We start from the raw sequence: 21,793 nt of genomic DNA, 5'->3' as shown, positions 1-21,793 counted from the left end.
CATTCAGATTAATGAGGAGCTGTTTGATGAGTCTAACTCCTCCAACTCTTTGGAAAAAGACTGGGTGCCCTACACCACCAACCTTAGTCAGCACTGGGCTGTGGCGAGAGCAGACACCTAGGGGTCTCTAGAGAGATAGAAACCTGAGAAGACCAGGACAGGCCCAGGTCCCAGATTGAAATATGGAAACTCTCTGACCTCTGTCCTAGGGCCTTCCCAGGAGTGACCCATAGTCCTGTTTCAATACAGTCTGGCCTTCGTTCGTCCCAGTGGCAACCTGGTTAGGTGGGAAGTGTCTGTTCACAAACTTGTAGAAATATTAGAGAAAAGGCTTTCATCTTGTTTTCACTTTACATTAGGCCATGAGCATTTTTGCATGTTGCTATCGTTTGTATTGTTTTAACTCCCCACCCCAGGCATCTCCTGTGGCATGCAGCTTCAGTCCTACAGACCTTCTCCAAAACTTAAAAGCCAACACTACTAGGGAAGTTTTTATGCAAAAATAGAGGAATGTGTTGTATAAACAACAAAAAAAAAAAGGGTGTGAGACTGCTTTATGCATGTTCCTGCAATGTGTCATCTCAAGAACTCACCCCCGTATCCCATCAGGGAAGGAGGTGTGCACGCACATGTCTTCATAATATGCCACAAGGGAGGCTCTTCCCCACAGTGGTTTAGTCTTTCAATGCTGATGCAGCATGGTATACCATCCTCTTTCCATGTCAGTCATACTGCAGGGAATATTGTGTGTGTGGACTAATAGGCTGTCATAGTTTGCTAGGACTGCCATAACACAGCATCACAGAATGAAGGGCCTTAAAAACAGCAAGTTGTTTCTTGCAGTTCTGGAAATTAGAAATCTAACAGATGTTGGTGGAATAACTTCTCCAAGGCTCTCTCTTTGGCTTGTAGATGGCTGTCTTCTAACTGTGTTAACAGAATCTTTTCTTGTGCTTCTGTCTTTACTACCTCCTCTTATAAGAACCTGTTATATTTAATTAGGTCCCATGCCAGTGAACTCACAACCTTAATTACCTCTTTAATGACCCTATGTCCAAATACAGTCACAATCTGAAGCAGTGCTCTTTTTGCCTTTGTAGAGGAAGTTTGTGGCAAATGAATAAATAGCAGAATTTTACATCATGGAGTCAGTATAAAAAAGGGAGGTGTGCAGGGGATTTAGGGCCACTTTCCTTGTGTTGGGAACTCTGATGTCACCATCTCATGAACAGAAGAGTTGTTATTATTATAGTCAGTATTTTTTATTTTTTGAGGTGGAGTCTCACTCTGTTGCCCAGGCTGGAGTGCAATGGCATGATCTTGGCTCACTGCAACCTCTGCCTCCCAGGTTCAAGCGATTCCCCTGCCTCAGGCTCCCAAGTAGCTGGGACTACAGGCATGTGCCACCATCCCCAGCTAATTTTTTGTTTGTATTTTAGTAGAGATGGGATTTTACCATGTTGACCAAGATGGTCTTGATCTCCTGACCTCACGATTCACCCGCCTCGGCCTCCCAAGGCAATTCTTTTAGCTGGTCTTTGTCCTTCACACAGACATAACAGAGGTCCCTGGGTGCTGTAAGATGGGCCTCAGGCCCACTTAGACATTTTGGAAGGCTGTGGTTAGGCTTCATTCATTAATTACATGTATGTTAGGTACTTAACTTGTGCAGTCCCTTTTGTAGCTGCTTGGCATAATTCGTTGAAGAAAGCAGATAATCACAGGACCTCAATTCTATCTGCAGAGTTAAACACAGTAAATATCATCAGGATGCCCACTGAATATTAACTGGTGATGTCCTCATGGCCTGCTCTCCTCTAAGCTAAAAAGTTTTTTACCACAATAAGCACTCCAAACTTCTCATGAGCGCTTACAAAGTAGTGTGTAAAATAACATGGGGTGGGGAGAACAGTGAGAAAGCTGCAACCGTGACTCGGGTAAAAAGGTGAAGGGCTTTGATGCATACATAAGTGGGGATGGACGTAAATGAAACCGGAAGATATTAGAAAATGAAAGCAGCACAATTCCTCTAAATTTGGAGTCAGTTGTGTAGCCTGGGTACAGACGCCCTCTCCAGACATGCAGAATCAATGCCATGTTTTCATCTGAATAATTTTAATCTCCTGGAGCCACCAACTCACTCCAACTGGAACACTAATTATGCAGTGTGTATAACACATGGTAGTGCTTTCAGACAGGTAGTGCTTTTCTGTGTTTGTTCACGTCATTTATGTCTAAACAACACCATGTCTGATGTAGAGACACAGGAGTTGGAAAAAAAAGAAATAAACACTACCATGACTGATGACATCTCCCTAGTGTTCACCTGAAGAAATTAACCCAATAAGATCAGATGACCAGCCATGGCTTCTATCCCAGGAAGCCTAGCAAACTTAACTTGAATTGTTTCTTGTAGCTGCCTATTTTAAACAAAAACAGAAATGAATGTCGACCAGTCAGAAGTAGTCAACAAACTTATATAATTAGGAACTTTTCAACAAGGTAAAGAAACATAAAACCGGCCAGGCGCGGTGGCTCAAGCCTGTAATCCCAGCACTTTGGGAGCCCGAGACGGGCGGATCACGAGGTCAGGAGATCGAGACCATCCTGGCTAACACAGTGAAACCCCGTCTCTACTAAAAATACAAAAACCTAGCCGGGCGAGGTGGCAGGTGCCTGTAGTCCCAGCTACTCAGGAGGCTGAGGCAGGAGAATGGCGTGAACCCGGGAGGCGGAGCTTGCAGTGAGCTGAGATCCGGCCACTGCACTCCAGCCTGGATGACAGAGCGAGACTCAAAAAAAAAAAAAAGGAACAAAAAACCAAGAAGAAACAAGTTTCTAACTACCACTAATCAAATAATTTATTTTGTTTCTACATTTTTCCAATAAATAGTTGCCTCTTACACTGTCAGTGAAACACTAAACTTCTTTCAGACTGGTGTCCTATAATCAATCAATTGCTCTTACTCAAACTCTTTACAATTTTATTGTGTCTCAGATGACTTTTTAGCAGAATAAAGTAAACTAGGAATCCATATTACAAAAAGGTTTACAGAATATCAGAAAAGACAGAATGTTCATACAATATATGAATGTAGATATAAGCAAATAGAAAACTTACATGTTCTTAGGCAGAAAAACTCAATATACTTTCAATATCAACTGTCCTTAGGTAATTTATAAATTTAATTTTGTTCTAATATAGATATCATTAGATATTGGAGGTAGACATTTTACTACAAAATAGCATATAGGTCGGGTGCAGTGGCTCACACCTGTAATCCCAGCACTTTGGGAGGCTGAGGCGGGTGGGTCACCTGAGGTCAGAAGTTCAAAATCAGCCTGGCCAATATGGTGAAACCCTGTCTCTACGAAAATACATAAATTAGCCAGGCATGATGGTGGATACCTGTAATCCCAGCTACTCGGGAGGCTGAGGCAGGAAAATTGCTTGGACCTCTGAGGCAGAGGTTGCACAAGCCGAGATCGCACCACTGCACTCCAGCCTGGGAGACAGAGCAAGACTCCATCTCAAAAGTAAATAAATAAATAAAACAGCATATAGATGAAAAGACAAGAAGAGCCAAGAAAACTCTGGAAAAAACGACAACAACAACAACAAAACACAGATAATATTGACCAGCCATGGAAAAAAATCATGATTGATTAAAAAAGCTAATAGATCATTGGAACTAAAAATTCAGAAACAGACTAAAGTGCCTAAGAAACTGTCTTAGTCCATCCAGGCTGCCATAACAAAATACCTTAGGTTGGGTAATGTAAAAACAACAGAACTTTATTGCTCACAGTTCGGGAGGCTGGAAAGTGCCAGATCAAGGCACCAACAAATTTGGAGTTTGGTGACAGCCCAGTTCCTCATAGATGGTACCTTCTTGGTGTGTCCTCACATGGCAAAAGAGACAAGGACACTCCCTTTGACCTCACTTATTCCATTAGGGAAGATGGCGCTCTCTTGGCTTAGTCACTTCCGCAAAGGTCACATCCCTAATACTATCCACATATGAATTTGGAGGGGGACACAAATATTTAAACCACAGCACAAATTTAATAAACAGGAAAAACTATGTGGAGGGTGATATCATTAATACTTGACTCGTGAAAAATTGATGTTCCTATCTCAAAGGAAAGAATTGACTTACTCTTCATGTTCTTCATGACATAGAACAAAATAAAGGTCCAGTGAAAGATAAATCTAGGCTGGGCGCAGTGGCTCAAGCCTGTAATCCCAGCACTTTGGCAGGCCGAGACGGGCGGATCACGAGGTCAGGAGATCGAGACCATCCTGGCTAACACGGTGAAACCCCGTCTCTACTAAAAAATACAAAAAACTAGCTGGGTGAGGTGGCGGGCGCCTGTAGTCCCAGCTACTCTGGAGGTTGAGGCAGGAGAACGGCGTAAATCCGGGAGGCGGAGCTTGCAGTGAGCTGAGATCCGGTCACTGCACTCTAGCCCGGGCCACAGAGCAAGACTCCGTCTCAAAAAAAAAAAAAAAAGAAAGAAAGAAAGATAAATCTATACGAACAAATAAATCGGTGTTAATAAGGTGAATTCCACAGGTTGTATCAGGATTTTGGAGATTTCTGGGGATGCGCAAGGCTCCAGAGTTTCCTCCTGTGACATTTTCCCTGAAGTTGCTCATGCTATTATTCAATTTGAAAATGGATAAAAATGTTTTTTCCTGTTCCAATATTTAAGAATTTCAAAACAAAAAGGCCTATGTATGCATGATTCTCAAACAGTCAGTGGTGCCCAGCTAAGGAAGGGCAAAGAATCTCACATCCACAGAAGTATGATGTTCTGTCAGACAAAGATGCCTCCCTGTGCCAGAGCCACATATTTTACACCTGATCAGAGCCTTTCACAGGGAAGCATTGCCCTGCAGCCCTACCACAGACTTAACCCTGAGAATCCGACTTAAACACTGATGAACACGCACGCAAGTGTTCTGAACTACATGAATCCTCTCTTAATGGTTCCTTCCAGGGATCTGGGATCTTTCCCAAAGTCATCTGCCACACACAGACCGACTCAAAAATGTGGACAAAAGCTTTGATCCTCACTGGCACACCTGCCCTGTCCTATCAGCTTCGCTAGAAGTACGCTGCTCTAATTGCTCCTGAGAGACCCCATCTTAAGGTATCTCTCTGTGCCAACATAATAGATTTCATAAAGTGGGAAGACAATAGGCAAGAGTCAAGCTATGCTGGGGGCTGTCTAAGATTCCTTTACCTGTGTCTCTACTTCACACACATATCGACTAATACAGCTTCATGTCTAAGTGGTAGGAAAAGGGAAGGAGGAGCCCCAGTTCACAGAAAAAGGAGAAAATGTAATCAATGCTGCCTAGCTTCCAGCTTCAGCTTACCCATGTGGGACTGAGTCTCCTCTGAAAAAAACAATAGTTCTCCATAGTACTAATCTGTTCTCATGCTACTAATAAAGAGATACCCAAGACTGGGTAATTTACAAAGAAAGGAAGTTTAATTGACTCACAGTTCCACATGGCTGGAGTTCAGCGGTCGGTTCAACATCATGGAGGAAGGCAAGGAGAGGCAAAGACACATCTTACATTGTGGCAGGCAAGAGAGCATGTGCAGGAGAACTGCCCTCTGTAAAACCATCAGATCTCTGACATATATTCAGTATCACAAGAACAGCTTGGGGAAGATGCACCCCCGTGATTCAATTACCTCCCACAAGGTCCCTCTCACAACACATGGGAGTTATGGGAGCTACAATTCAAGATGAGATGTGGGTGGGGACACAGCCAAACCATATCACCCATCACCTGAAGGAACTGTGGTCTCAGACAGCTGGGCATTGAGAGTGCACGCTGCCCCCTAGAATTCCACACCTACATCACAGAGAGATAGAACAGTCTCAAAGGATTCTTAAGGGTAATGTGGGGAGTCAAAAGGAGGAGATGAATTCACAGCCTCTGCCTTACTTTCTGGTCTAACAAATACTACTCCTGTCCTGGCCCCAACAGGATTCCCATACTCTTTTCTGGGTTGCATGAGGAGTAATTCAGAAAGACAAAAACTAATTAATGCCCCTCCGTTCCCCACAGCTTCTGAGGTTTAAGTTGTGCATTCCTTGGGTTTCAGGTTGTTGTTTTCCCTCTACCTCCACAGAATCAGTGTGTCCCATTCCAATACCTGTAATTTCACCTGTATTCTTGTCACCTCCTACTTTCTCCTAGACATTTTATGTAGTAGAGCCAGGTGAAACACAGACAAGGATATTTACATAAAACTTAACCAGAACTAAGTTGGAGTTCCATAAGCCCCATCGGGCTAGGATGGCACTCAGGCTGGCCTAAGATTGTGGTTACGGAAAAGAATGTCACATTTTCCCCAGGAATGATCAGTGTGGAATCCCAAATTTGGGAAATGGATCCTTAGAGTCCCCAACTATTTCATCCTTCTCTTGGAGGCAATCAGGAAGGGATAATCCCCTTTTGGAGAAAACCATGTCTAATTAACAGATGGCCTAACCAGCATGTGTGGAAAACGAGGTAAAATCAGACAGTTGCCCCATTTTAGTAGATTTTGTAATAAATGCCACAAAGTCAGAGTTCAAATGGTCTCAAAAGCCTAAAAGGTAACATAGATTAGTTTCAAGGAACACATGGTGTCACTGAGTGTTCCAACTTCCCAGAGGGTGAGAACCATGGCAACTCTGAGCAGGCTGGGAAACGATCCGGACCCTTGAAGTTCTGTGAGAAATCAAACTTCCGGCATTTTGGAAGTCAGGAAGCCAGCACGCTGGGGGATGCGGTATCACAATTACTTGGTGAGACAGGCTGCCTTGGCTACTTCACTCCCATCAGGTAGGAGAGGTTAAAGAACAGCCAGGCTCCTCCTCCTCATGGCGGAAGTGCTCTGAAGGTATGGAGGAGCGAGGCCGGGAGCTGAAATTTCTTAATCAATGCCGGCCAGTGATCGCAGGGCTGCAGGACTACAATCCCAGCGTGCACAGGGATCAGGGACTGCGCGCCTCACTGGAGGAAGGGACAGAGCGGGGCGCGCCTGGCTGAGCTTTCTGGGAGATGCAGTCTCATAGCAACTCCCAGCCCTTTGGCTACAAGGCTACAGGACTACAATCCCAGCCTGTACCAGGCTCGGGAGCGGTTCGCAGCCCACAGAAAGCGGCAGGGCGGTGCGCGCAGCGCCTCCTATGCTGGGAGTTGTAGTGTCTTCACCGTTCTTAGCCAGTGGGTAGGTTGCTTCAGAACTACAATCCCAGTATGCATCGGGGCGGTGCGTAGTCCTGGAGGTAGGGGCAGAGCGCCGTGGACTTACTGGTGTCCAAAGTATTGCTGGCAACCAATTCCATGCCGCCCCCTTGCCAGGGAGAGTGACTGCAGCTAGGGTCGTGAAGAGTAGGTCTGGGCTGGGTATTGAGGAGGGCATTAGGCTAGGAAGTATACTTTACCTTTGTCCAAATCGGGCGGTTCGGCCTGCCCTCATTGGCCCGGTGCAGCTGGGTTTCCTCTCTCACCTGCACCCAAGTCTCTTTCCAGAGCATTGCATCGTCTCCAGCCCAGGGAGCTGCCTTCTTTCCTAAACTGCTATGGAAACTGTCCTGATGTCTGAGACAATGTCCGTTGTGCCTCAGCCCTCTGCCTTCTCTAGCCAGAGCCCAAGCTCAGCTGCTTTTGAGAGAAATCTGCCAGATGGCCCACCTGCGCAGAAGTTCAGAACTTTGTAGGGGGTCACAAGGGCTGCGTCTTCCGGGAAATGTCACGGGCACTGGCGCCTTTTTCGCAAATGTGAAAGTTGAGAAATCAAGAAGGTTAATTACTGGGTTGCCCAGGATCTGCTAAGAGCAAAGGAGGAAACCCCATTTCCCAGGCATGTGTCTTGTGAGCCATTTTTTATCAACCCTCTTAAGTGGACAAACTCCAAAACACAACCTGAAGCTGATGATGATTTAGGCCATTTACGCTTGAATTAATTGGCCTCATCTCAAGTCAGTGTCTCAGAGACACAGGTGGGACCTGATCCCTCAGGAACAGATAGCATTCCAGATTTGTGGGAGCAACTTTTGTGATGTGGGGCGCCGGGGGGTCATTTGAAACTGGTCAGGTTGCTGGGCGTGGTGGCTCACGCCTGTAATCCCAGTACTTTGGGAGGCCGAGGCAGGCGGATCACGAGGTCAGGAGATCGAGACAATCCTGGCTAACACGGTGAAAACCCATCTCTACCAAAAATACAAAAAATTAGCCAGGCATGGTGGTGGGCACCTCCCAGGTACTCGGGAGGCTGAGGCAGGAGAATGGCTGAACCAGGGAGGCAGAGCTTGCAGTGAGGCGAGATCGCACCACCGCACTCCAGCCTGGGTGACAGAGACTCTGTCTCAAAAAAAAAAAAAAAACCTGTCAGGTTTCACATCTGTGCTTTGGATGGAAAGCCCATCACTCACAGCAGTCGGGGATGTTCCTTAACTCACTGGGGCTCAGCTTGAATTTTTCTATCTAGATAATGTAAACATCTAGGAGCACTTCTGCTTCTGCATCCTTAATAATTGATGTCCCTAAAATTCTGTGTTCTTAGGTACAGTTTCTTTCGCTTCCGTAGGGCACCAGCTTTCATGCTGTTATATGTAATATGTAAAAACCTGGATGTTAATCTCCAAGACATTGTTCACATCACACATTCCAGTATGTTTCATTTGTGACTTCTGAATGTAGGACAATATCAAAGAGCTGAAAACTTGTTGATAAAAATTGGACCCTATGACTGTAGTTAGTGAATAATTTACCCCTTAGGGTTAATTACACCTGAGTTCATCAGCACCTGTGTAAAGAAAAGAAAAAAAAAAATGTGACCTTGGCTGGTCACTGTGACTCAACGCCTGTAATCCCAGCACTTTGGGAGGCCGAGGTGGGTGGATCACCTGAGGTCAGGAGTTTGAGTGTAGCCTGGCCAACATGGTGAAACCCCATCTCTACTAAAAATTCCAAAATTAGCTGGGGGTGGTGGCGGGAGCTATAATCCCAGCTACTTGGAAGGCTGAGGCAGGAGAATCGCTGGAACCTGAGGGATGGAGGTTGCAGTGAGCCAAGATCATGCCACTTCACTCCACCCTGGGCAACATGCCTTGTACTGTAACGGACACCTCTCCCTTACTGCATAATTAGCCCTATTCAATTTTAAGTAGACAATCAGGTCAGTTAGATTGTGCAGTAGGACTCCAGCTAATGGGGAGAGGACACAGCCACAGGATCTGCTGCGTTAGGGATAAAAACTCCTGCCCTACCTTGCTTGGTGTGCTCTTGCGACCACACCAGGTGCAAGTGGTGCCCTTCTGCAGAAGTAAATTGCCTTGCTGAGAAAGCTTTCTGCCAGAGTGCTTATTCTTCTTTGTGGCACCAAGCATTTATTTCCAACGATCTTAGGGGCTCATCTGGGATTCACTTTCTCCTCTGGGGAGAGGTCCCCAGTCATCTCTGATGAGATGTGTCCCACTGCCTTGTTGCCATGGCCTCAGAGGCAGGGGTACTGGGACTTCCCCTGGAGTGATAAATAAACATGGACTGTCAGCAATGTGGGTGGAAGGATCGTTACACACCACGGTGACCAGGTAACTCTGTGCACAGACCAAGGTAAGAAACTTCACAGGCGTTATAAAGTATTTCCTTGGTGGTCAGGATATCTTGGAGGTTGAAAGTGAATGAATGAGATTCAAGGACATTGAATGCGGAGTGAGGGAGTCCAATCTGCAGTTCCACGGTCACCTCATATGGCTTATGGCGGCCCTCCTGTAAGGGAGTCCAGGTCGGGAGCTTATACTGAAGCCGCCAATGCTGAGATGTACCTAAATTCCCTCTGGGGAAGTGGCCAGAGAGAAGGAAGCAAAATGAGAAGAGTGGAAGAGACCTCCAATAGGTGGGGTTAAGCCTTTCAGGAGAAGGAAGGCAAGAAATCTGTAATATAATGAGTTCAGCCTCACCCCAGACTTCCAAGGTAAGAAAGGCAAGAAATCTCTAGTATGACAGATTGAGCCTGACCAGTACCCAAAATGGGAAATACCCCAAGTAGGATAGGTAGTAAAAAGGATAAAACTAACAGCAATGATATTCCCCTTGATAGTCCCCTAGGTTTCATGTTAAAGTATTGGAAAGATAATTAAAGGGCATAGGGAAAAGAAACAAATGATAAAATGTTGCTGTTTTATTTGGACCCAAGAACCCATCCTCAAACCTTAGTCTTCTGGCCAAAGTTTGGGTCAAATGAGGATGTGATGTGTTGGCTTTTAATTGAATATGTGAATGATAAAAGTCCAGTCACTCAAGAAGAGCTGGACTATACTCTTTGTTGGAGACAAGGACCTGTCCTCCTTTGTCCTTTAAAGACAACCGGGGGAAACCCTGATCTAGCACCTCTGAAAGCTAGTTCCAATGCCTAAAGACTCCAATGCATGGGATCCCCTAGACCATCTTCCTCTGCTCAGTACCCCCCAATCCCTCTACTCAGGGACCTCCTGGGGCTCCCTTCACCCCGAAACATAAATTTCTTCCAATGAGCAGGTGATATCAGATTGAGGGAAACAAACAGAGGAGTGGGCTGCTTCTGAATCCTCTAAATTTACCAAGAGCTCTTGGTGGGATTCGAGAGAAAAAAGACAAAGCCCCTGACCCCCCTATTCTTCCTCAAAGCTGCCCCAGACCCAGCTCCAAATCCCCTCCTCCTTACAAGCCTGGTTCTTGGGAATTGTCATCCCATGAGCCTGCTCCTTACCAGCCTAAGTACCATTCCCTAAAAGGACTCCAATGTGAGGTAGAACAATGTAAAAAGGATATTCAGAATTTCCCTTTTCCTCTTGCCTCTAAGGAGTCAGCCCCAACCCTCTTCCCCTTAAGGGAGGTGTCGCAAGGAGGGGGGCCATTGGCTTCATGAATGCTCCCTTAACTAGCTCAGAAGTTCAAAATTTAAAACAAAAACTCAAGCCACTATTAGATGACCCTTAAGGAGTGGCAGATCACATTGGCAAATTGTTAGGACCTCAGTTATACACTTGGGCTGAGTTAATGTCCATCCTGGACATCCTCTTTTCAGGAAGAAAGGAACATGATCCATAGGGCTGCTATGATAGTCTGGGAACATGAACATCCTCTTGGTCAAAACGTTCCAGCTGTGGACCAAAAATTCCCCACCCAAGACCCCCAGTGGGATAATAACAATGCAGCTCACCGGGAAAATATGCAAGACCTCAGGGAAATGATAATAAATTCGGGAGTCAGTGCCCCCCCAAAAAATGAAATCTTTCCTGAGCATTCAACATTCAACAAGGGAAGGATGAAGGGCCTATGGAATTCATAGATAGACTGAAAGAGTGAATGAGAACATATGCAGACTTAGATTTAGAAGACCCACTAGGGCAAGGAATGCTAAAGCTTCATTTTATCACCAATAGTTGGCCAGATGTCTCAAAAATACTACAAAAGATAGAGAATTGGAAAGACCATCCTATGAGTGATCTTCTCAGAGAAGCTCAGAGAGTATATGTGAGGAGGGATGAAGAGAAGCAAAACCAGAAGGCAAAAATGATGTTATCCACCTTCCAGCAGGGGGCTCCAAACCCACACACTTCTAAACAAAGCTTCCAGGGGGCCAAAACCTGTGAAGGATCCAAGTCTTCATCTGTCACGCCCTATAAAGGGCATAGGGAAGCAAAACCAAAGAATCCTAGAGTAGGAAAAGAGGAAGGACAGGATAAGTGTTTTAAATGTGGTAGAGTAGGTCACTTCAAGAGGGAACGTTCTGACTGGGAGAAGGAAAAGAAGTTATTCCACTCATGACTTTTGAGGAAGAATGGGGGGTCAGGGGCTATGTATTTTTTCTCTCGAATCCCACCAAAAGCTCTTGATAAATTTAGAGGTGGGACAAAAATATGAGCTCATAACACTTTTAGTAGATTCAAAAGCAGACCGCTCCTCTGTTTGTTTCCCTCCATGTGATATCACCTGCTCCTTGGAAGAACTTTCTGTTTCAGGGGTAAAGGGAGAAGGATTTAAAGCCAAAATCCTAGAGGAAGCAGAAGTCAGATACAAAAACCAATCAACTCATATTAAGTTTTCATTAATCCCTGACCTGAGTCAGCAATTAATCAATTAGGAAGGGACTTAATGCTAAACTAGTTATAGGCTTACATGTTGGTACAGAGGGATTCCTCACCTCATTAAACCTACTTATCACCGTGGATGAAAAATACATTCATCCTGATGTCTGGTCAAGAGAAAGAAATCGGGGAAGACTTTATGTGTATCAAGTCCCTTCGATACACATAAAGTTCAAAACGCCTGGGAAAATAGTAAGAAGAAAGCACTATCCCATTCCCCTAGCAGGCAGAATAGGCTTGAAGCCCATAATTGAAGGTCTCATTCAGGACAGGCTCTTTGAACCCTGTTTGTCCCCTTATAACACCCCAATACTGCCTGTAAAGAAATCAGATGGGTCATATCAACTAGTACCTGACCTCAGAGCTATCAACCAGATAGTCCTGGCTACTCATCCTGATGTCCCTAATCCTTACACCATCCTTAGCAAAATCCCATATGACCATCAATGGTTTACAGTAATAGACTTAAAAGACACCTTCTGGGCATGCCCCTTGGCTGAAAACAGCCGGGACATATTTGCTTTCGAATGGGAAGATCCTCATTCTGGATGGAAGGAACAGTACCCATGGGGGAGATTTGCCCCAAGGATTCACAGATTCCCCTAACCTCTTTGGCCAAATTTCAGAACAGGTTCTGGAACAGATTTCTACCCCCAAACACATATGTTTGCTCCAATAAGTAAATGTTCTTCTTATAACTGGTGAGGCTGTAGAACAAGTGACTGATTTTTCCATCCATGTCCTTAACTGTTTGCAAGGAGGAAGGTTATGAGTTTCAAAGGGAAAGCTTCAATTCGTAGATCCAGAAGTGAAGTACTTGACATACTTAATAAGTAAATGCAAATGAAGGATAGAGCCTGAACGAGTTGAAGGAATCGTGTCATTGCCTTTGCCTGACTAAGCAAGAACTCAGAAAATTTCTAGGGTTAGTTGGGTATTGTCACTTATGAATTGACTCATAGGCCCTAAGGACAAAACCTTTATATCTAATGCTTACCCAAGAAAAGCCTAACCTTCTCCCGTGGACTTCTGAAGAAATCCACCAGGTTGAAGAACTTAAACATCAACTTGTAACTGCCCCTGCCCTAGCCTTACTTTCCCTAGAGAAAGCATTTCACCTTGTCGTTAATGTGAACGAGGGGGTAGCTCTAGGAGTACTTACCCAGGAACAACGGGGGCGTCGGCAACCTGTAGCCTTCCTATCAAAAGTTTTAGATCCACTAACCTTTGGGTGGCCCGAATGTGTTCAATACATTGCAGTTACCACCCTGTTAACTGAAGAAAGTAGGAAGTAATCTTTGGAGGAAACTTAATTGTGAGCACACCCCATCAAGTTACAACTATCTAGAACCAAAAAGCAGGGAGATGGCTCACCGACTCAAGAATTTTTAAGTATCTAGCTATCTTATTAAAAAGAGATGACTTAACATTAACCAATGACAATTCACTTAACCCAGCAGGTTTGCCAACAGGCAACCCAAATCAAAAAGGGCCAGAACATAAGTGTTTAGATCTAATTAATTCTCACACACAAGTCAGGCCTGATTTAAGGCCCCTTTCAAAACGGGACAACACCTAATCCTAGATGGCTCTTCTCGAGTGATTGAAGGGAAAAGGCATAACGGACATTCAGTAATTGATGGTGAAGCTCTTGCAGAGATAGAGTCGGGAAGATTGCCTAACAATTGGTCCGCTCAAACATGTGAATTGTTTGCACTAAATCAAGCCGTAAAGCACTTGCAAAATCCAGAAGGGACAATTTATGCTGATTCCAAATATGCCTTTGGAGTAGCTCATACCTTTAGGAGAATTTCAGACTGAACAAGGTCTTATTAATAGTAAAGACCAAGACCTGGTCCACAAAGATATAATCACCAAAGTATTAGATAATCTCCAGCTGCCAGAAGAAATCGCTATTGTCCATGTTTCAGGACACCAAAAAAAGACCTCCTTTGAAAGCTGAGGGAATAACCTTGCAGATCAAATAGCCAAACAAGCTGCTGTTTCTTCTCAAATGCCTGTTTTTCACTTAACCCCTTGCCTTCCTCCCCCAACTGCAGTTCCTATCTTTTCTTCTGCTGAAAAGGAGAAATTAATAAAAATAGGGGCCAAAGAAAATTTGTGCATGGTGGTGCATGCCTGTAATCCCAGCTACTGGGGAGGCTGAGGTGGGAGAATCGCTTGAGCCTTGGAGGTGGAGGTTGCAGTGAGCCAAGATCATGCCATTGCACTCCAGCCTGGGCAACACAGCGAGACTCCATCTCAAAAAAAAAAAAAAAAAAAGTCCCCTTCTTTAGCCACAACGACAAAAAGACAAGATTGTACTTTTACAGCACACACTCATGGGATAAAACAAGGACCCTTGTCCTGATGGAAGTTCTAATGAAGAAGAATAAGCATTGTCAGATGTAGGTGTGTGCCTTTGGACTTGGGCTGGTTTATCTCTGGCCATATATACAACATAGAGTAGGGGTCAACCTTGACATGACAGTTAATGACTTCCATGGCCTTAGTGCATTGACATCTTACAGAAATCAACAACAAGGTCCAGTGCTTTCTTCTTTTATGTTAAATGCAGCAGAATGTATGTCAGAGCATACCTCTATTTGTGTACTATTCTAGATATAGTTTATAAGGCAATTAAGTTTATACATGTATGAAAGTTTCTTTCTATATTACTGTTAGTACCAATATTTATCAATACTTCCATATTCATTCTACATCTTTATTCTCTATAAATATAAATAAAAATATTGATACATTGGTATATATATACACACATAGGTAAATAGATTTTTTTTTTCTTTTTTTGAGATGGAGTTTCACTCTTGTTGCCTAGGCTGGAGTGCAATGGTGCAATCTTGGGTCAGTGTAACCTCCGCCTCCTGGGTTCAAGCACTTCTCCTGCCTCAGCCTCCCATGTAGCTGAGATCACAGGTATGTGCAACCATACCTGACTAATTTTCATATTTTCAGTAGAGACAGGATTTCTCCATATTGGTCAGGCTGGTCTTGAACCCCCGCCTCAGGTGATCCACCCACCTTAGCCTCCCAAATTGCTGGGATTACAGGCATGAGCCACTGCAGCTGGCCAGGTAAATAGATTTTTTAAATTTACATACAGGATGAGCATGTCTATGTAAATATGTATACAAGAAATATTCCCTCAAATACCATTTTCAATCACTTGGCATATACACATTATGCAGATATGTAGTTACTTCCAATATCTTTTACTCAATAGCATTTCAGAATGAAACATATTTGTACAATATTGTTTGTATAAACAAAATAACCTTCACCTTCAGTAGCATAGGCCTCAGAAATTAGCTGACAGCAAAGCCACATTATACATGCTGTTCAGGTGTGCATTTCAGCATCCTGCATTCCTTCTCAATGTATGTATGTGTTCTTCACATCCACTAGTTTGGGCCTGCTTTGATAAATCTGTAGTCACTACTTAGATAATTGGCTGATTGAATCTACCTAGGCTAAGAAAATTGGCTGATTGGAATCACCTTGGGCTAATCTAGTTGGCTAATTCGATTCACCTATGGTGATATAATTGACTAATTGGTATCACTTGGGCTAATTTAATTGGCTGATTGGAATCACTTGGGCTGAGCTAACTGGCTGACTAGAATCACGTGGGCTGCGTTCATTGAATTTCTGTGTCTTGAGGCGAATGAGTAAGGTAATGACCTCTTACATACTTTTCTTTGGGGCCTTTTTTTCAATACATACTCACAAACGGACATTAATTAGACATGTGTATAAGCCTTTGTGTTTGTATATGTTTCTGTATATACATGTCTTATATGTTTCTAAATCTACAGAAGAAAGTCCCTGGCCAGGTGTGGTGGCTCACGCCTGTAATTCCCAACACTTTGGAAGGAAGAGTTGGGTGGATCACGTGAGGTCAGGAGTTCAAGACCAACATATTTGTGCTACACATGCTCACAGGCACATAGTACACCCTATATCCTTGTACTTTAATCAGGATATCTGTGCTGCACGTGCTTACGGTCATGACCCAGCTCACAGCCTATACCCCTTCCTTATTTGGGAATATTATTACTTTTCTAAGTCTTTTCATAGGGAACTTCCTCTTTTCCTTTGTTCTCCATTGCTTTTACCTATTTAGAAAAGTTTTAAGTTCTTAGCCAATCAGGTTCAGTTTAAATTGTGAGGTCTGGCTCCTGGCAATGGAGACAAGTAGCAGGGACAAGCTGCTTAAGGGATAAAAATTACTTCCCTCCTTTATTCAGCTGTGCTCTTGCCATTATCCTATCTGCAAGGAGCACCCTTGTGCAGAATGTAAATTTGCCTTGCTGAGAAAACTTTTGTCTGAATCCTGATTTTTCCTTGTGGTGCTGAGGAACAAGCATTCTATTTCTGAATAAACATTTTACTTATAACAAAATGGTGGCCCATATGGAGAGCCATTCTCCTCCAGGGGGGTCTCCAGTCCTCTCTCATGAGGAGGTACCCCACTGCTTCATTGAGGCAGCCTCAGGGGTAAGGAATCAAGACCTACTCAGTGTGACAAATAAACCCGACTCTCAGCAATGCAGGAAGAAACCAGTCAGTGACCTGGAGTAAAGACCCTCGTATACCACGTGGACCAGGCAACCTCATGCATGAACCAAGGAAGGAAATGCCAGAGGAGCCGGTAAAGTATTTCCTTGGTGGTCAGGACTAAGAAAAGAAAAGCAACGGGGCGGTGAAGCATTCCTTGGTTAGGACATACCAAGGAAAGAGGAGCCACAGGGGCAGTAAGGCATTCCTTAGTTGGGAGTAAGGGAAGAAAAGCCACTGGGGAGTGAAGAAGTATTCCTTAGTCAGGATGTCTTAGAGGTTACAAAAAGGTGAAAAATTCCCATTAGGGGGAGACTGAACCTCACACACTCCTCTGGCAGTAGGAAAAATAGTCAGAACTTCCCTTTCCCCTCTTCTCAGCGGAAGAAAGAAGCTAAGCTCCGCTCCTACTGGCCGCTCCCTAGGGGCAGGAGAAGGAGACGGGAGAACAGCAGTGTAGGTGGCTGGCAGAGGCAGGGAAAGACCAGCAGAGAGGAAAGAGAAACTGAGAAAAGTCAGAGAGAAAGAGAACAGCAAGCGCAGCTCCACATTGTTGCAGATCGCTGGCACCCAGCAGAGTGGCGGCTGGAACGCTCTCCTCGCACCTGGCCATGCAGCCAGAGCCACTCAGGCCACTGGCCGCCAAGCTCCAAACCTTCCATGCCACTCGGGCGTGTCTTGCCACCCTCGGAGGACGGTAGGCCATGGACACCTGTAAGTTGGAGCTGAGCAGAAGAGTGTGAGGGCGTCAGGGCCAGGAGCCTGTGCCACCCAGCCAGGCAACCAGTTGCCCGGGAGGGGGGGTGGGGGGGCGTGTGGATAGCTCTCCCCAGCCTGGCTCTGCATAGAAGAAGAGCGCAGGGACTGGCGCTGGGAAGAGAGTAGAGGAGGAGAAGTTCCATGACTCGTGCAACTTGCTGCGGGCATCTGCTGAGTCTCTTGGCCTGCGGCGCCCCAGGGCCTGGACTGCAGCCACCTGGATCCCACCCAGCCCAAGAGACTACGTGGGGAGAGAAGCAAGAGGGGATGACAGAGAAAGACAAAGTGCAAATGAGAGAGAGAAACAGAGAGGGAGAAAGAGTGAGAGAGAGACTGGAAGAGACAGAGATCAGAGAAAGACACAGAGGGTGAGACCAGGGAGAGAAATACTGTAAAAGGAAGTCAGAAAGTTGAGGCATGTCAAAGATTGTCTGTGAAAGTCATAAAAAAATTATTTAACAAGAATGTATACAGGAAATATTGTATAATTTAAAAGTAATTAGCCCTCCTGAATATAAAACTATTAAAGGAACAGTTTATATGCAAGGTATGTAAGGAAATTAAAATATACTTTTAGGAAAAGGATAAGAAAGGTGGTAAAGAAAATTCAGAAGGAAAAATGAATAATACTAAAGCAATGAGAAATGTTATCCAAATCCCTTATAAAAGAAATCTTGTTCCAACTGCATGGAGGAACCCAGGCCAGCCTAAAGTTAATGCCAACAAATTTCCACCTCCAGCAGCTCCTAGAGAGGCCGCGGCATGATCCGGCGGGGACCTAGCTGTGGACAGACGCTTCCTGTCCTGGGGAGGGCGCTGGGAAACCACTGGACAGCGCAAACTAGCCAGAGGCCAGGGGCCAGATGGTGGGGGCTCAGGCAGGAGCAACCGCCAGGGACAACTGGGCGAGTTCCAGAGCCCCTCATTCCCAAGGCGGGGATGCACAGGAGTGGTGAGGGCCACAGTGAGTCTGAAACCTTGAGAGGGTGCGAGGACGCCATGTCTCCTGGGTGGCGCTAAGCGAGTGTGGACGGCAAGCCACCCAGGTGCCGAGGCAAGAGACCGAAGGCACAAGCTGTTCCAGTATAACAAAGAAAATACTTAAAATAAGAATAGTTATGTTAGATATAGAATATAGATATTATTATATATGAATATTATTAATCAGTTTATAGCATTACTCTTTATTCCAATATTATAATAATCTTTGTTCTACTATTGTAACCTAGGAAGAAGAGTGTGAGCCCTCTGTCATGCCCGGACAGGGCCACTAGAGGGCTCCTTGGTCTAGCGGTAACGCCAGTGCCTGGGAAGGCACCCATTACTTAGCCTACCGGGAGAGGGAGTCTCCCTCCCGCCCCCGCCTCCCCCCTCCCGAGTTAGAGAAGAGTCTGCGCCACTGCCTCTTGTGGAAGGCCTGACATCAGTCAGGCCGGCCCACAGCCATCCAGAGACCTAACCATCTCCCTGTGATGCTGTGCTTCAGGGGTCACGCGCCTGGTCTGCTTTCATGTTCTGCCCTGTACACCTGGCTCCGCCTTCTAGATAGCAGTAGCAGAATTAATGAAAGCACTAAAGTCTTTGAAATGCAGGGAAGAAACAATGACGTAAGCTGTTCTCTCTCTCTCCCCACCTCGGCTACCATACAGGGAAGGGCCCCCTGTCCGGTGGACACATGACTCGCGTGACCTTACCTATCACTGGAGATGGCTCACACTCCTTACCCTGTCCGCTTGCCTTGTATCCAATAAATAACAGGACAGCCAGGCATTCGGGGCCACTACTGGTCTCCGCGACTTGGTGGTCGTGGTCTCCCCGGTCCAGCTGTCTTTTCTTCTATCTTTGTCTTTTGTCTTTATTTACAAGAGCTCTTGTCTCCGCACATGAAAAGAAAAACCCACAGGCCCTGTAGGGCTGGACCCTATAGCAGGATCTTCCACGTTCCCTTTTCTCAGAACTAAAAGTCTTTTAGCACAGGCACCACCCCTAGAGTGTCCAGCACACCAACATCAGCCTGGAGACCACGTCCTCATCAAAGGATAGAAAAAAGGAAAACTTGAGACAGCCTAGGAAGGCCCCTACCTCATGCTGCTACCCACCGAGACTGCCGTTTGCACAGCAGAAAAAGGATGGACACGTCACACCCAAATCAAAAAAGCATCATCATGTTCAAAATCATGGGCCATTGTTCCAGGTGAAGCCCTACCATATTAAAGCTAAGAAAAACTTAATCTATCTACCTTATCTTCCTTTAATTACCCCCCATCTTTTTTTTTTCAACTTTTTTTTTATTATTATGCTTTAAGTTCTGGGGTACATGTGCAGAATATGCAGTTCTGTTACAGTTATACACGTGGCATAGTGGTTTGCTGCACCCATCAACCCGTCACCTACATTAGGTATTTCTCCTATTGCTAGCCCTTCCCTAGTCCCCCACCCCTCGACAGGCGCCAGTGTGTGATGTTCCCTACCCTGTGTCCGTGTGTTCTCATTGTACAACTCCCATTTATGAGTGAGAACATGTGGTGTTTGGTTTTCTGTTCTTGTGTTGGTTTGCTGAGAATGATGGTTTCCAGCTTCATCCATTTCTCTGCAAAGGACATGAGCTCATCCTTTTTTATGGCTGCATAGTATTCCACGGTGTATGTGTGCCGCATTTTCTTTATCCAGTCTATCATTGATGGACATTTGGGTTGGTTCTAAGTCTTTGGTACTGTGAATAGTGCTGCAATAAAAATATGTGTGCATGGGCCGGGTGCGGTGGCTCATGCCTGTAATCCCAGCACTTTGGGAGGCCAAGGCAGGTGGATCACAAAGTCAGGAGATCAAGACCATCTTGGCTAACATGGTGAAACTCCATCTCTACTAAAAATACAAAAATTAGCTGGGTGTGGTGGTGGGCACCTGTAGTCCCAGCTACTGGGAGGCTGAGGAAGGAGAATGGCGTGAACCTGGGATGTGGAGCTTGCAGTGAGCTGAGATCATGCTACTGCACTCCAGCCTGGGCATCAGAGCGAGACTCCATATCAAAAAAAAAAAAAAAAAAAGTGTGCATGTGTCTTTATAGTCGAATGATTTATAATCCTCTGGGTATATATCCAGTAATGGGATTACTGGGTCAAATGGTATTTCTAGTTCTAGATCCTTGAGGAATTGTCACACTGTCTTCCACAATGGTTGAACTAATTTATGCACCCACCAACAGTGTAAAAGCATTCCTGTTTCTCCACATCCTCTCCAGCATCTATTTCCTGATTTTTTAATGACTGCCATTCTCACTGGTGTGAGATGGTAACTCATTGTGGTTTTGATTTGCATTTTCTCTAATGACCAGTGATGATGAGCATTTTTTCATGTGTTTGTTGGCCACATAAATGTCTTCTTTTGAGAAGTGTCTGTTCATATCCTTTGCCCACTTTTTGATGGGGTTGTTCGTTTTTTCCTTGTAAATTTGTTTAAGTTCTTTGTAGATTCTGGATATTAACCCTTTGTCAGATGAATTGATGCAAAAATTTTTTCCCATTCTTTAGGTTTCCTGCTCACTCTGATGATAGTTTCTTTTGCTCTGCAGAAGCTCTTTAGTTTAATTAGATCCCATTTGTCAATTTTGGCTTTTGTTGTGTTGCTTTTGGTGTTTTAGACATGAAGTCTTTGCACATGCCTTTGTCCTGAATGGTATTGCCTAGGTTTTCTTCTAGGGTTTTTATGGTTTTAGGTTTTACATTTAAGTCTGTAATCCATCTTGAGTTAATTTTTGTATAAAGTGTAAGGAAGGGGTCCAGTTTCAGTTTTCTGTATATGGCTAGCCAGTTTTCCCAACACCATTTCTTAAATAGGGAGTCCTTTCCACATTGGTTGTTTGTGTCAGGTTTGTCAAAGATCAGATGGTTGTAGTTGTGTGGTGTTATTTCTGAGGCCTCTGTTCTGTTCCATTGGTCTATATATCTGTTTTGGTACCAGTACCATGCTGTTTTGATTACTGTAGACTTTTAGTATAGTTTGAAGTCAGGTAGCATGATGCCTCCAGCTTTGTTCTTTTTGATTAGGATTGTTTTGGCTATGCAGGCTCTTTCCTGGTTCCATAGGAAGTTTAAAGTAGTTTTTTCCAATTCTGTGAAGAAAGTCATTGGTAACTTGATGGGGATAGCATTAAATCTATAAATTACATTGGGTGGTATGGCCATTTTCATGATATAGATTCTTCCTGTCCATGAGGATGGAATGTTTTTCAATTGTTTGTGTCCTGTCTTATTTTCTTGAGCAGTGGTTTGTAGTTCTTCTTGAAGAGGTCCTTCACATCCCTTGTAAG

The 21,793-nt window shown here is 44.7% G+C and overlaps 2 protein-coding genes across 2 annotated transcripts in view; both read left to right on the top strand.

Moving 5' to 3' along the window:
• LOC105547382 (zinc finger protein 486-like) overlaps positions 1 to 121 on the top strand; it is a 29,826-nt gene extending 29,705 nt beyond the window's left edge. The window contains 1 exon segment of the mRNA XM_011990969.1: positions 8 to 121. Coding sequence (XP_011846359.1) covers positions 8 to 121 — 114 coding nt within the window.
• Positions 1 to 21,793, top strand: part of LOC105547309 (zinc finger protein 506-like) — a 215,032-nt gene that overhangs the window by 40,024 nt on the left and 153,215 nt on the right.

The sequence above is a fragment of the Mandrillus leucophaeus genome, unplaced genomic scaffold, assembly GCF_000951045.1.
Source record: "Mandrillus leucophaeus isolate KB7577 unplaced genomic scaffold, Mleu.le_1.0 Scaffold11, whole genome shotgun sequence".
Lineage (NCBI taxonomy): Eukaryota > Metazoa > Chordata > Mammalia > Primates > Cercopithecidae > Mandrillus > Mandrillus leucophaeus.
This window is presented reverse-complemented; position numbering and strand designations above follow the sequence as displayed.